Source organism: Ruditapes philippinarum, unplaced genomic scaffold (assembly GCF_026571515.1).
Source record: "Ruditapes philippinarum isolate M1 unplaced genomic scaffold, ASM2657151v2 ctg8447_1_1_1_1, whole genome shotgun sequence".
In the NCBI taxonomy this organism is placed as follows: domain Eukaryota; kingdom Metazoa; phylum Mollusca; class Bivalvia; order Venerida; family Veneridae; genus Ruditapes; species Ruditapes philippinarum.
In genome coordinates this window covers 31,069-46,907 of record NW_026852394.1, presented here as the reverse complement: position 1 = coordinate 46,907, position 15,839 = coordinate 31,069, and the positions used below count along the sequence as shown (strand labels likewise).

At 31.9% G+C, this 15,839-nt stretch overlaps 2 protein-coding genes across 2 annotated transcripts in view; one reads left to right on the top strand and one right to left on the bottom strand.

Annotated features, from left to right (window-relative positions):
• LOC132758938 (uncharacterized) overlaps positions 1–12,684 on the bottom strand; it is a gene marked incomplete at its 3' end in the record, with an annotated part of 48,766 nt that extends 36,082 nt beyond the window's left edge. Inside the window, 13 exon segments of the mRNA XM_060750649.1 lie at positions 427–493; positions 771–881; positions 2,327–2,460; positions 3,069–3,171; positions 4,808–4,951; positions 5,456–5,535; positions 6,098–6,296; positions 8,351–8,418; positions 8,716–8,792; positions 9,289–9,449; positions 9,937–10,106; positions 11,150–11,289; positions 12,528–12,684. Coding sequence (XP_060606632.1) covers positions 427–493; positions 771–881; positions 2,327–2,460; positions 3,069–3,171; positions 4,808–4,951; positions 5,456–5,535; positions 6,098–6,296; positions 8,351–8,418; positions 8,716–8,792; positions 9,289–9,449; positions 9,937–10,106; positions 11,150–11,289; positions 12,528–12,574 — 1,501 coding nt within the window.
• An 82-nt stretch (positions 12,685–12,766) lies between these two features.
• LOC132758949 (uncharacterized) lies at positions 12,767–14,391 on the top strand. The gene is made up of 2 exons (XM_060750659.1): positions 12,767–12,882; positions 13,128–14,391. The coding sequence occupies exon 2, from the start codon at positions 13,557–13,559 to the stop codon at positions 14,298–14,300; it is 744 nt and encodes a 247-aa protein (XP_060606642.1). The 5' UTR covers positions 12,767–12,882; positions 13,128–13,556; the 3' UTR covers positions 14,301–14,391.
• Positions 14,392–15,839: the final 1,448 nt, after the last annotated feature.

Genomic DNA, 15,839 nt, shown 5'->3' with positions numbered 1-15,839 from the left:
GGTGTTGACACTGCCAAATGCCTTATTATGAAGAAACATAAACAAATCTAATTTTAGTCTCATGGACCTTGACCTTGAACCAATCAACCTAAAACCTTCGTCTACCCAAGGAAAAGGCTAAAAAACGGTACTTGCACATCAAATATTAAAACAATATGAGAAGCACGAAAATTCTCACATAAACTCTACCTTTCATTATGTTCATAGAGAATTTCATGACATAATGCATACTTACAATTCTTTTCTAATATAATCTGAAAGTCAATGTGACTTTTAGACCAGTTACCAAAAGGCACACACCTTAATCATAGTAACATAAGAATCTTTACTTTGCTAATACTACAACCTGTATCTAAAATGCCAGAGTACATAAACTCTACCTTTCATTATGTTCATAGAGAATTTCATGACATAATGCATACTTACAATTCAGTATGACAGAATCTCCAAGATAATTATTTGTAAGGAAGTTTTCAGTCTGTGTAGCATGTACCTGCATAAATAAATAAATATAGTAAATTTATTTATTATATAATTTATATTACCTAATATCAAAAATTATAAGATTTTTTTAAGTGAATACCTCTACAGGATATAATAGGAAGTTGCAAAAAAAACACCTCAGCCAATCCTTTTCAGGTTATCAAAGAGAATATCAAAATTAACACCAAAACAAACAGGATAGTCCAACTCTCTTCTAATAGGTCACTTAATAATATAAGAACTTGTGTTATAAAATGTTTGTAAATGGTAGTAAATTAAAAACTTACGAAATTTTTACTGATGCCAGCAAACACAATGGTAGGAGTACCGTTCACCAGGAAATGGTTGCTCTTGTCAATATTCATACTAAAACCACCACTTACATAGGAGTGAGAATTCTGAAAGAAACAAATAGTTAAAATTCAATTTTTTGTCTGCATTCTGTATAAGGGCATGAAAATATGCCTGTTTTTCATTTCTCACAAAAATGAAGGTTTGATCTGAACAACCATCCCTTTTAAATGGAATATACAAACTGTATATCTTTTTTAAACATTTATGTAATATGTTTATCTTTATTTGCAATTTAACACAAAAATTTTAAGATAAAATTTAGGGTATGAAAATTTGAAACACTGAACCAATCTGTACAAATCTGTTGTAAGAAATATAAAACAAATCTTCATTGCTATATCATTAAATACTGCAACTAAGGTTCATTATACGCTTTGATGCCAAAACTAAACAGTTTTGATATTTATAGTGGATAATCTTTTATGACTTAACAGGGACAGCATTCTAGCAATAACCTATATAATTCATAATAATAATTCATGTATAATATTTATGTTTGTTGGTGATTTTGTTTGTTTGGGGTTTTTTGGTTTTTTATTTTTTTTAGATATGTCCTTACTTTAAAAGGTATAAAGTTATATCTTATGAATTTTTTTTTTTTTTAAATTATCAACAGTTAAAACTATATTGTTTCCATAATCTTATGGTTGATTCTCAAAAAAGTTGTAACATAGGAATGCCTCTGTTATTGAACACATGGATATTATATGTAAATAGAATAAAATGTTCCGGAACATAATTATAAATAATGTTGCTATTTTAAGTAGAGTTTTAACCATTAACCTATGATTTCATGCATGTGTAATTCGCTTTTAATGCAGTTTACTACCATATTTCTTTCATACAAGTATTTTGGTAGTTTTCTTTATTAAAATTCAAACAATTACTTCTGTGGCAGATATATAGCTCTATTGACTTGGAAACGTCAACTTGATAATAAATCACCAAGAAATATAAAATCTTATAATGGTTACTTATATATGACTGTCTAACATTTGATAAAGACACTAACAATGAATATTTTTAAGTGTATAATGCTATTTATTATCTGATGCAAAAATTATTGGTTGAATTTTTTAAAAAATAAACTTCTAAAACGCAATGAAATAAATATGGTAATTTATTGCCTTAAAAACAAATGGCCTTTGCACAAAATCATTGCTATAGGGATAAAATCCTTCTTAAAATAGCAAAATAATATTTTGTTCCGTAACATTTTGTTCTGTTTATATACATTAATCATGTGTATTAAATAACAGAGACATTCCAAGTTACAACTTTTTCGGGAATCAACCATATAATAATGGAACCAATATAATTTTACTGTTGATAAATTTTATGGAAATATTTCATAAGATATAGATTTATATCCTTTAAATGAATCAAATACATAACAATTTAAAGTCACTTACACAGAAAATAAGAGAAAATTACTAAAAATTTTGAAGACTTACTTAATTAACTCTATGTAATGCTTTTTAATATATACCTGGGATCTTTTAGCCACTTTATAGAATTTAATGTTGTCATGTTTGTCTATATCAGGTAATGTCATGTGTGTAATCACTTTCCCTCTCATATCAGTTGACAATAAATGCTGCGGGGAAACTGCTGTCTGCCCATCTAAAACATAAATAAAGTAAATAAGCATTCAGTATACAGTTATATTGAAGATACATAAATGTATATTAGCGGATCTGACAAAACAATACTATAATGGAGTTATATTACCTCATATTTTAGATTTGCAATAAACTTATTTTTTTCTTTTTTTAACAATGGTACAAATGTAGCGGTTTATTGAAAAAAATTTTTTATGGCAAAAAGGGGTGTAAAATTTTTAAGTCCAAAAGGGAAATTGGGTAATACATGTATTACCTACTTTCACTTAAGTCATTACCAGTTTCAAGTATAGAATAAGGATGTATGATGAACAACACAAAATTTGTAAATCAAAGTGTTTTTTCTGGTATGTTTTAACACATGTCCACAAAAATGAATTCTTTCTATATAAAAACAAAATCTGGTGTGCCATGGAAAAAAAGATATCTTAAATTTATTTGTCTTTTGATATAATTTGATGCCATGAAATTTGAAACAAAATCAGCTTAAAACCTTATTATACTGCAACTACAAACATTCGGCAGTATGATATTATATTGGAATCACATCCTTAAATCATTTCCATAACTAAATACTTGCTTACATAACTTTAGTAAAAGTTAACTTACTAATATATATTTTGGCTTTGATGGTTTCTAACATGACAAACATGTCTGACGGAAATTCTGGGTGGGCATGTTTCATCATCAGGTTTCCTGCCCAACTGCCTGCCTACAATTCACATCAAAAAAAAGATGTCTGAATTATTACCGATAATGACATTTATTTTATGTTTTTTTCACTAGATTACTAAATTCTAACAAGTAAATAATTATACTTGTGAAAAAACCTATTGAATTTGTTTTTTTACATAATCATGTAAGATCAAATCATATTTCGCAAGTGAACATAAACTGCTATATTTTCAATCATGTCCATGCCACTCATAAATATATTTCACTTGGAACCTGAAAAATACTAGAATGAACTTACTATTTACCTTAATTTAGTTAAAAAAGCATGTGAGCAATAGAGTCATACTTTTTCTCATTATCTTGTATCATTTATTTATTTTTATCATTTTTTTATATCAAAGTACATCTGCCTCTGATTAAGAATAATCATATGTCATGGCTCCAGCTTTACATGTGGTAGACGACTTAGGACAATCTTCTCTGCATTATTTCAGACTTAGAACAAACCTCTGCATTATTTCAGACCTAGGACAAGCCTGAGCATTATTTCAGACCTAGGACAAGCCTGAGCATTATTTCAGACCTAGGACAAGCCTGAGCATTATTTCAGACCTAGGACAAGCCTGAGCATTATTTCAGACCTAGGACAAGCCTGAGCATTATTTCAGACAAAGGGCAAGCCTGAGCATTATTTCAGACATAGGACAAGCCTGAGCATTATTTCAGACCTAGGACAAGCCTGAGCATTATTTCAGCCTAGGACCAGCCGGAGCATTATTTCAGACAAGGACCGAGCATTATTTCAGACATAGGACAAGCCTGAGCATTATTTCAGACATAGGACAAGCCTGAGCATTATTTCAGACCTTGGACAAGCCTGAGCATTATTTCAGACCTAGGACAAGCCTGTGCATTATTTCAGACATAGGACAAGCCTGAGCATTATTTCAGACCTAGGACAAGCCTGAGCATTATTTCAGACCTAGGACAAGCCTGAGCATTATTTCAGACAAAGGGCAAGCCTGAGCATTATTTCAGACATAGGACAAGCCTGAGCATTATTTCAGACCTAGGACAAGCCTGAGCATTATTTCAGACCTAGGACAAGCCGGAGCATTATTTCAGACATAGGACAAGCCTGAGCATTATTTCAGACCTAGGACAAGCCTGAGCATTATTTCAGACATAGGACAAGCCTGAGCATTATTTCAGACCTTGGACAAGCCTGAGCATTATTTCAGACCTAGGACAAGCCTGTGCATTATTTCAGACATAGGACAAGCCTGAGCATTATTTCAGACATAGGACAAGCCTGAGCATTATTTCAGACCTAGGACAAGCCTGTGCATTATTTCACACCAAGGACAAGCCTTCTGCATTTTCAGACATAGGTCATTCCTGTGCTTTAGTCCAGACCTAGGACAAGCCTTTCTGTATTATTTTAGACCTAGGTCAAGTTTGTGCATTATTTTATACCTAAGACAAACCTCTCTGTATTATTTTAGACATAGGACAAACCTCTCTGCATTATTTCAGGCCTAGGTCAAGCAATATTTAAGACTCAGCACAACTTTTTCTGCATTATTTCAGACATAAACTGATCACTGACTGTGACAGCTTATAACCTTCCAGAAATGATAACTTAAATGGATATAGCTCCTCCTTAAACTTACATTTCTAACATTTGTATGTGCAATTCTCTTCATGAAGTGGTAACATTCTTTCAAGATATGCTTCTTTGTATAATCATGGTCAATGAAAGCTTCCATCATCTGTGTGATTGTGATGTTTGCACCAATCTGTATGACAGGTTTCATCTGTAATATACATGTATAGCTGAACAACGTGATTAAACCATTCCATTAATAGCTTTCCGACATGAATAATGATAAACATAGGAAACCATATGATAAAAAAAGGTTAAAATAAAAATTTGAAACAATAGAATTACATTTGATTTACAAATGGAAGCTTAACAGATAATATACTGTACATTTTTTGGAACTATGATCATTTCTTACGTCCATGCCAAGAAGTTGGTTTGTTACAGAAATAGAATGGTCCAGAAAAAAGATTTTAAGAGGGAAAATATTAGATGTATGACTTTAAAAGGAGTGAAAAATATGAGATACACTGTACCTGTTTAGGAAATACTATACATGACCATGGCATGACTTTATCGTTCAGCATTTTTTGAAGTAACAAAATATTAGCTTAAAATTCAGTGGAGAACACATAAATATTGTTTGCCATTTAATTTCAGTAACATTGATGTGCTTTTGTTTCTGTCCTAATATAATAATCGTACAGTTTTCACTTACTTGAAGTGTATAAAGTTCTTCTATTGCATGTAAATCTATCAATATCTCATACATCCATGGTCCTATATCTTTATATACTCCTATAAATATATATACACACATCATTATCACATAATTAAATTCAAGATTTCAGTGAATGGAAATGAATATGGTAAATGTAATAATATTTGCATGGCACAAACATTTTTATTTCATTTCATTAGCTTTTCTTTTCATTTTGTTTTTCTAGATTAATAAAATGAGTGTCACACTTACATAACTTTTAATCATCTGCAATCTCATTAAAATCATATCCTGTTGCTGATCCACTACCCTATGCTCGTAGTGAAGAGTAACGGAGTGAAAACGATGCTCTGATTTTAATGAGATTGAATCATCTGTATCCAGGATATTTTACGGGAAGTTTACAAAGGGTTATAACAATTCAGACAAGATCCATGAAGTGGTATAGTTATTGGATAGTGACATAAAATCCTAAATACATGTGTAAAGTTTCAACAGAACTCCTTTGATGGTTTAGCAGATTGCAGACAAAGCGATATTTAAGTGTTACACTATGTGAGTAGTCAAATTATAAAAATATTAATGCTCATGATTTCTAGATGAAACTATTAGCATAATAAAATAAAATTTTCATCATACCAGACCCAGTGCTTCCAAATACCAGTCTTACAGACTTGTCCTTGAACTGATCCAGAAGGTCATACAGCTGTTTCAAGGTCGTGGGTTTGAACCACTGGGCATCTCTGAGAACCATATGGAGTGGGCGCTCAAGTTTTGGTTTGCTACAATTTTCAGAGCAAGCTTTCCCAGTCTTTTTACATATCTTTGTACTCAAATTCTGAAACAGATTGTTCACTTTATTAACAAGAGGGCCATGATGGCCCTGAGGTCGCTCACCTGTATATAGGCCCCCGAAGCGGAGCCAGTTTAAACCCCAGGGCTTTTATTTGAACAAAATTGGAATTAAGACACCCATTAGAAGATGTTTCATGATGTTAAGTTTTTGTTATACACATATAAGAGAAAACAATGACCTTTCCCCCCACCCCCCCCGGGCAGAGTTAATTTTAACCCCAGGGCTTTTATTTGAACAAACTTTGTAGACACTTATTAGAAGATGTTTCATGCTTAATATCTAAACTCTAGCTACTTGGGTTTTTTCAAAGAAGATTTTTTAAGTTTTTGCTATACACATATAAGGAAATCAATGACCCCCGGAGCGGGGCCAATTTTGACCCCAGGACTTTAATTTGAACAAACTTTGTAGACACTCACTAGAAGATGTTTCATGCTTAATATCTAAACTCTAGCTATTTGGGATTTTTTCAAAGAAGGTTTTTTAAGTTTTTGCTATACACATATAAGGAAAATCAATGACCCCCCTGGTGCGGGGCCAATTTTGACCCCAGGGCTTTTATTTGAACAAACTTAGTAGACACCCATTAGAACATGTTTAATGCTAAATATCTTAGCTCTAGCTCTTTGAGTTCTTTAAAAGAAGATTTTTTAAGTTTTTACTATATGCATATAGGGAAAATCAATGACCCCCCTGGTGCGGGGCCAATTTTGACCCCAGGGCTTTTATTTGAACAAACTTGGTAGACACTCACTAGAAGATGTTTCATGCTAAATATCTTAGCTCTAGCTCTTTGGGTTCTTTAAAAGAAGATTTTTTAAGTTTTTACTATATGCATATAGGGAAAATCAATGACCCCCTGGGGCGGAGCCAATTTTGACCCCAGAGCATTTATTTGAACAAACTTGGTAGAGACTCATTAGAAGATGTTTCATGCTAAATATCTAAGCTCTAGCTCTTTGGGTTCTTTAAAAGAAGATTTTTTAAGTTTTTACTATATGCATATAGGGAAAATCAATGACCCCCTGGGGCGGGGCCAATTTTGACCCCAGGGCTTTTATTTGAACAAACTTGGTAGACACTCATTAGAAGATGTTTCATGCCAAATATCTAAGCTCTAGCTTTTTGGGTTCTTTAAAAGAAGATATTTAAAGTTTTTTCTTTCGGTTGCCATGGCAACCAGAGTTCTGCATGGAATTAAATTCTTTGAACAATTTTTAAAGGTGACCACCAAAGGAACATTCCTGTGAAGTTTGGATGAAATTGGCTTAGTGGTTTATGAGGAGATGTCATTTGAAGCAAAAGTTTACGGACGACGGACGGACGCCGGACGAAAAGCGATCACAAAAGCTCACCCTGTCACTTTGTGACAGGTGAGCTAACAAAAAATTCTGTGTAAAAATCTACTTTTAGCAACAGTGACATTCACCTTGACCAAAGTGACCCCAAACTCAAACCAACGTTCACCATCCAAGTTATCTACCAACCAAATATGAATAATATCATTAATTAAATGAAATTGGTTGAAGAAACTGTATGAAAGCATAATAAAACTATCGAAGGACAAAGTGGCAACTACAAAAATAGATTTGGGTCGCATAAAAAAGACAATTTGTTTTGTAGGCCTGACCTGATTGAAATAAAGCTAAGTTTGCAATTATATTACAACGACACATGACATTTTCAATTGCCTGTATATAAAGCAGATACAATAGACTTGCGCTGTCAAGAGTTACATTCCTTAGCTAAGCATTACTCTTATTTACATGTTCAGTTCAAACAAACCCTTAAGCTGTAAAAGAAATATGTTTTCTTACAATATTGCTACCATTTACAATTTCTTACATACATGTATAATAGATCAATAGGGCTACCAAACTATAACAAACTCACTTTCTAGAATCTCATGAATCAGAACAATAATTCAATGACCAGAAGTTTTGTCACTAATCTATCAGTAATTTTAATGTCAACTTAACCATTCCGTACTATTATTGGAAGTAATCACTAATAATTAATCCCTGTAAAATACTTACTTCTATATCTGTTGTAGAACAACCATCATCGGCAAAAGATTTCATAGCATCCAGTATAGATCTGTAACCTGGAGTAATTAATATACAGCACTAGTTTAAGCTGATTACAGAACTTTAAGCAAACAAGAACAAATTAGGTTACATTAAAGAATATGTTTCTTGATGAAGCTTTAACAAAGCTTAAGTCATGGCCTTACTATGAAAACAAATTGGAAAATTTATTTTTAAATTAAACACACTTTAAAGTTCAAGAATGGATTGGTCTTTAACTACATCTACATTAGAAGTTTTTTCACACCTTTTATAATATTGCACTCATCAATGATACATTACAGAAGTATATTTCTCTTATAAACCACTAATACCTGTACATCTACAAATAATTCCATCAAAGGCATCCTCTACTTTATGTTTGCTTGGTTCAGAATCTTCTTCCAGTAACCTGTTAGAATAAGCTTTAATTAGTAATTTACTTATGAAGACCTATCAGATATATAAAACTCTACAAAGTACAATAAACAATTTTTGACATCAAGGGATTTATACACTAAAAAAAGTGTGTTGTATTGATGTTTTTACTCATTCAAGAGGTGTCTTTGAACAGATTCTTTTAAGAAATGATGAATTCAGAAAAATATCATCACCTTCATCAAGTTCATGTTAAGTATAAGTTAACATTGGGACTTAAAATGTTACCTTTTGTCCCAGGTTTACACTGATTCCATTATATATGGTGAAAATAGCTTTTATAATGTTGATAAGTATAACCCGTTACTATATATTCATCATATGATTTTTTCTATCCTGAAAATAGCTTTTTAATCTATATTTATAATAATAATTTTATATAGAATTCTATTTTTTTAAACTGACACCCATATATCCTCTTCTTCGAAGTTTGAATACAATGCCTCAATTGAGTATCCTCAAATACTTACGCATACATATTCATGATCTGGGCAGGGCTACAAAATCCACATTGACTCCCATTGTATTTGTCAAGGCGGGACTGTATAGGATGCAAACCACACTTGAGATTCCCTAGACCTTCAATGGTTGTTATTTTATAACCATCACACATATACAGGGGACACAAACACTGTAAAAGAAATAATAAAATAAAAATATAAAAGGCATAATTTTGATTCTATTGAAACTGTGCTATTTCATATTTTAAGTATGTCAGTAATATTTGACTGATATACATATGAGGGCATCCTAAAACTATGTGTCTTAACAATAACACGCCTAAATAATAATTTTCTGGTCACTGCAAGCTGAGCTACTGGATTGTAATGAATGATGAATTAATCGTCACAGAGTTGTTGATTGAATTGTCTTTAAACAACAAACTATTATCTAAATTATCTTCTCTTGCTTAAGTCTGAACAGTCTTACAAAACCTGTGTTGATAATTGAATTTCTCTAAAACATAACAAGTCATGTACTCTTAGATTCATAAATATGTATCAAATCAATGAAAACTGATTTTTTGTGTATATATAAATATCCTATCATTTGACTGTCATCAAAGACAAAATTTCCAATACAAAGATATCAATAAAGATAAAAAAAAAATATCTTACAGAATTTATTGCTTTACTTTCTTCTTTCTTTGTTACAGGATCGAGTTTCGTTGCCACAACAACACATAAGCCACATCCTCCTTCTCTACACATGTACTTAGTTCCGGTTGACAGACGGCTGTCTCGTAGGTACTCATTCAGTGAGGTTGCAGGGTCATAATCATTTCCAACTGAAACATGAAATCAAACTACAAAAAATATAACTATTGGCAGTATCTACATGTACTTAGATATATTGAGCCAGATTCTAGGTCAAATATTAATAATCTGACAAGTAAAATACTGTATATATATCTTGCAAAATAATAATTAAATATACTATGATATATTTAAAGAAGAACAAAGTAGTATGTATGCTTATAGAGGGTTGATGAACCCATTTCCATGCACTAAAATCAGCAGAAGCATGAGGATGCATGCAGCATTTAAGGGCAATAAATTTAGTAAGTCTGACCTGTCTTCTACAGATGGTTATGCATGAAAAAATGTGCATTACCCCTATTCTTGCATAAAAGTATACGCCTAAATTGGTGATGCCCCATTTCATTTTCTGTATTTCATATCAAGAAACCATTGTTTGCTCTCCAATAGAATTTTAATACATGTAATTATGTTTTGATAATAAAACCATTGGGCCGTCATAATGCATTTAGCTGTTTTAGATACATTGTGCCCAAAGTCATGGATATTAAGCAATGTGGAACAACTGGAAGTGGGCAGTTTTATGCAAGAATGTAACTTCATGTTTAAAATGTACTGCCAATGTATAAAGTCAAAAATAGTAATATGTGTCTCAGAATCTTATGTGAGTTTTAATCAAATTAGCAGTACAATTTGTAATGTTATTCAGGTAAGATAAGTGTCCAAGCTGGGTTTTAAGTATTGATAATTTACTTTCCAACACCTTTAGTTAAAATTGATAGGTTTTCTGCAGACAATCATAAATATAAAATTTTGAACAAAACTTTTCCACTTTAGAAATAAACTTTTAAATTTTGTTTAACAACCTAACTAGTTGTATTATATTTTACTACTTAACTGGTTTTGTAATACAGAACTTTACTTTTGTCACTATATGACATGTGACATAATGTTGATTAATAGAGATATGTAAAGTGTTAACTTATGTTTGCATCATGGCTATACAAATTTTGATTTGGTAAACATCTTAAAATGCCATAAAAAAGCAGCATTACAACTTAGAGATGCTTACCTGTGACCTCTTGTCCATTCACAACAAAACTGACCTCTGACCTTACTGGTAAGTTGACCTTGAACTTGAAGAAGTTGCCGCAAGCTCCACAAGTTGTAGCATACACTCCATCATGTAACTCATCACTGGTTGGCAGGTGACTGTTATAAGATATTTAAGAGTTATACTATAGATAGGTATATCTATAAGTAGTGGGTTATTCCCTGGATGTAATGACCTATGAAGATTAGTAATTCCAGACTGTTTAAGAGATAAATTAATCATGTTTACAAGTATATTATTAAAACTGTAATATTATCTTATTTAAACACAAAAAAAAAGATAAAAAAAAAGAAAAGATGTTTGTGTCTTAGGAAAATTCTCACCTCTTGCATAAATGTTGAATTTTCAAACAACACTAAGAGGTATGACTTTCAAATAATTTTCTATAAGTTTGAAATGGAAAAAACTCATATGATAGATTTAACAATTTGAATCTGAGCACATCATAATTGGCAAAACCTTTATTTTAAAGGATTTAACTCAATACAGGATTGGAGCAGTACCTCTAGACGCTTGCAGAAATCATGATCACAAAATAGACAAATATCATTTTTTTCGCCGATTTTTACATTTTCCTTCATTATCTTTCTTAACTCGGTGTGAAAAGATGAATTAGACCTGTTAAAGTTCATTCCGTTGGGTAAAAAGACAGGATTTTAGCATTTTATCATTCAAGCGCCTTGTCCGGTATATACCGGAATACGGTATTTAGTGTGGTGCTCCAATCCTGTTTTTAGTCTCACTCTATTTTAAATGCACATTTAAATTAAACCCAATTTATAACTTTTTTTCTTATATTTTTTTATTATTAACTGGGCAAAAGTTATTATAATAAAACACGTTTTGTCCAATTTTTATAATGTTACAGTACAGTAACCCAGTTATATATATGATGTAAAAAATGAAAAGAAATAAAAATGAGTTAAAATCATTTATACATTATTCATTGGAATTTTGAATAATTTCGACCATGTTATGTTTAAGTTATAATTAATTGTGAAACTGTTTTGAAATATTTCCGCTTTGCTGTGTTTTTTATCTTATAGATCTATACAAGGGGGGTAAATGTGTCCACATTCATTTGAAGCGTCTGCACTCAGTCTCGACAGTTGTCTCCTGTTTAAATCTAAAATATGTACACTTTTGCGCCTGTAAGAGAGTCAAAGGCATTTGAAAATTACATTTTCAAAGCATTATTCACCAAAATCTAAAATGTAAATTAAAAAAAAAACTACATTTCATTTCAGATTTTAGTATTTTAACATCAATTAAGTCAATTGGTTAACTAAGGTCACCTCAATATACCGTACGTTTTACAACAATCGAAACTATTTACCTTGTCTTGCATACTGGACAAGATAGAAATTCGTTTATCTTCTCCATTGCTACTTTGTTAAACAGATGTCATGTTCAAAACAATGGAGAACCGTTGAAAACCGAAGGTCTCTGCAACTGTGAAGTGCATACAATCACATGGCCTTCACCTTAGATCACGTGACCAAAATATTTACATTATCACGTGACATTCATTCTATTTTTAGGAGTCATGTGATCCTTTAAGTTAAATATAGAACTAAACCTGTGGGAATGATGAAATAGTTGTGAAATATAATTGTGAAATATCAACTTTCGGTATAAATACTGGACATTTTAATATAATTCATTCGTGATTAAAAAATTTGACTACGAAGGTATGTTATTTTTTCTTTAATTAAATATATTTTATATTTAATTATTTAGATATTTACGATTGAGGTGTAGATCTAGATAAAATAATCTTGATTTTTTTAGTTGAAACAAGTTAATTTATGTGGTTTCCTGTAAATTCAACAAAATTTCCAAACAGGATTCGAACCAACGGTCGTCATCAAACTTAAAGCATACTCTTAGCTTGTTTCGTTTCATTCCTTATATAGATTGTTTTTTATCTTTACAGATGGAATAAAAAGACATAACAGTAATCAACTATTTTACCTGGCAACTGCTCGTTGCTAGGGAAAACTTACAAGTAATATCATTTAAAATGTATAGTTGCTAAGCACTAGCAAATGCATGGAAATGAAGAATTATGAAATGTGACAACGGATATATGACAATGAAGATTGGAAATCTTTTTGAAGAATGAAAATATTGTGTTTTAAACAAATTAATTAAGATGATAAGATCAGCTTGATCTTATCAAGGAAGGACTGGATAATGAGGCTGAATGGATAGTTGATCTGTCAAAAGAACTTTGTTTGAGACTTTTACATTCTTTCATTATGAGCACCCCAGTTCTTCGGAGTCTGGGGCAACACTCACCTTCACTACGGCATCAGGACAACCCTCGTCCCTGCTCCTGCGGGCCCGCCTGGAGTTTCTGGGCATGGCCAGGAGTGGGGACTTGAACATCTTCTTGGAAATATCAAATCTATCTGGACTCTCAATGGGCATGATGAAACCACAGGGCTTGCCAGATGATGTGCTTTCTGATATAGATGATACCAACCAACAAAGCATGTCAAATAAAAATATAGTAAACCCTGTAACAAACTGTATGGAACCCAACAGCAGGTCAGTTTTATCTCAAGAAAATATTTCAACAGTCATAGACAGGTCTTCTTCTGGCAACATACGCAAAGTATCATATATCTTCAATGAAAATACTAAGAATGTTAATAGTCTTCTAGAACAGCACAAAATTCCTTATGAAACTGAACTATACAAGCCGAGAGAGCAACGTCAGACAGTCAGTTCTAATATATTCTATTGTAAAAATTTATTTCTCAAGGACAGAAAAGGACAGTTTTATTTAGTCATTTGTCATGAAGAGTACAACATAGATCTTAAACAGCTTCGAAAGACTTTAAATGCCAACAGAAATTTCAACTTTGGAACAGCAGACGACATGAAGGAAATTCTCGGAACTGAACCAGGGGGTGTCACTCCATTAGCATTGATGAATCCTACTGCAGCCAATGTGAAAATGGTTATCCACAAAAGTCTAACAAAAGAGGACTCTTCACTGATGTTTCATCCTCTAGATTTAAAGTTAGCAACTAAAATTACCTTACCAAGTTTACTAAGATATTTAAAGTCATGCAATCATACAGTTACCTTTGTTAAATGAACAAAGACCTCTATCATTAAGCAATACTGTCATTTAAATTTCTATCAAAATAAAATTTGAACACAAAATATGAAATAAATGTAAAAAACTATGGCTTATTACTTGTATCTATTTTGAACAATGCCTTACATCCCATTTAATATTATAATTTGCACAACTGTGTATGTCTTGAAATTTTGCCAGATTTATCTTCACTTAATTAACAAAGTGTACAGCATGCTTTTTGTTGAAGATAAATGGAAGGGCAGCAGCATAACCCCTAAACAGTTTGTTGTGTAACTTCTTAAAATATTTACAATCCCTATTTAAATGCCCTGTCATTCAATACATGTCCTTGGTCAGAATTCCAAATTATACACATGTTTTTTTCCATACTCAAGAAATTTTTTTTCTGTGTCATGTCAGAGATTTTATGTGTTATATTATTTCCGGTAGTGTTGAACATGTTGTAAACAACAAGTATCACATGACCCAGATGGGACATTTTTGTAGATGTATTCAATGTACATCTCTCAATAAAATTTATAAAGGCTGTATAAGAAAGTGTAAAAAATCCTATATTTTGCACCAGTGTCCATGACCAAAGTGGCAACTAACTTCTTACATGGCTTTGTTAATAGGTTATAAAGAAGTTTCATGTTCACCACATCATTTTGATTTAAGACAAAGATTAAATATGACTTGAAATGAGTACTAAAGACATTTATGCGGTGTCACAGTAGAATATGTACATATTTAATAAGTCAAGGGTTATAAAATATTTATGACTAATATATAGAGGATATTGAATGAGTGTAAGTTTAATACTGAATTTATTGCACGAGTTGGATAATATTATTTTATTCAACGAGTGTAATAAATTCAGTAATGAACTTGCACGAATTTAATATTCTATTTATCACATGCCCAAAATAAAGACAGTTTAAAGTGAAATAACAGTCATTTTTCATTGACGCGCCTATAGTATAACGCTAACATTTAGCGCGTCTTTACACTATGTTTGTATATAACGCTAATGACGTCACGTCAAAATATATGCACGGCCGTGCAATACCATATTTACGGAGTCGCAAAATCGGCACGGGTGTGTGATAAATATAAATATTAAGTTTTAAATTTCAAGTTTCACAAACCTTTGAGTGATTAAACTCTTTTTTGCAAGACAAATATGCCATGCATCACTGAGACCTATGATGGTAAAGGGTCTCTAATTATTTGTCAGACAAGCTTTTAGTGGTCTACCTGACGACCTTGATGTTTGACCACAAAATCAATAGCAGTCATCTACTCCACACCTTATCACACTGTAGACCCATGCACTGTTGGTTCCACAAGAGATGACCTGCTGATCAACACCATCACAGTATGCTCCCATTTTTAGTCATGAAAAGGGCAGTAACTAAAACATTATGCCAATGAGGATTAAAGGTGTTAGACACTCAAGTAACTTCTAAATGAGATCTATCTAAGTTGATACCTGCAATACCTTTTGAGTTATGCCCAGGATGAAACATAACAAACTAGACCTGCCACTGTCAT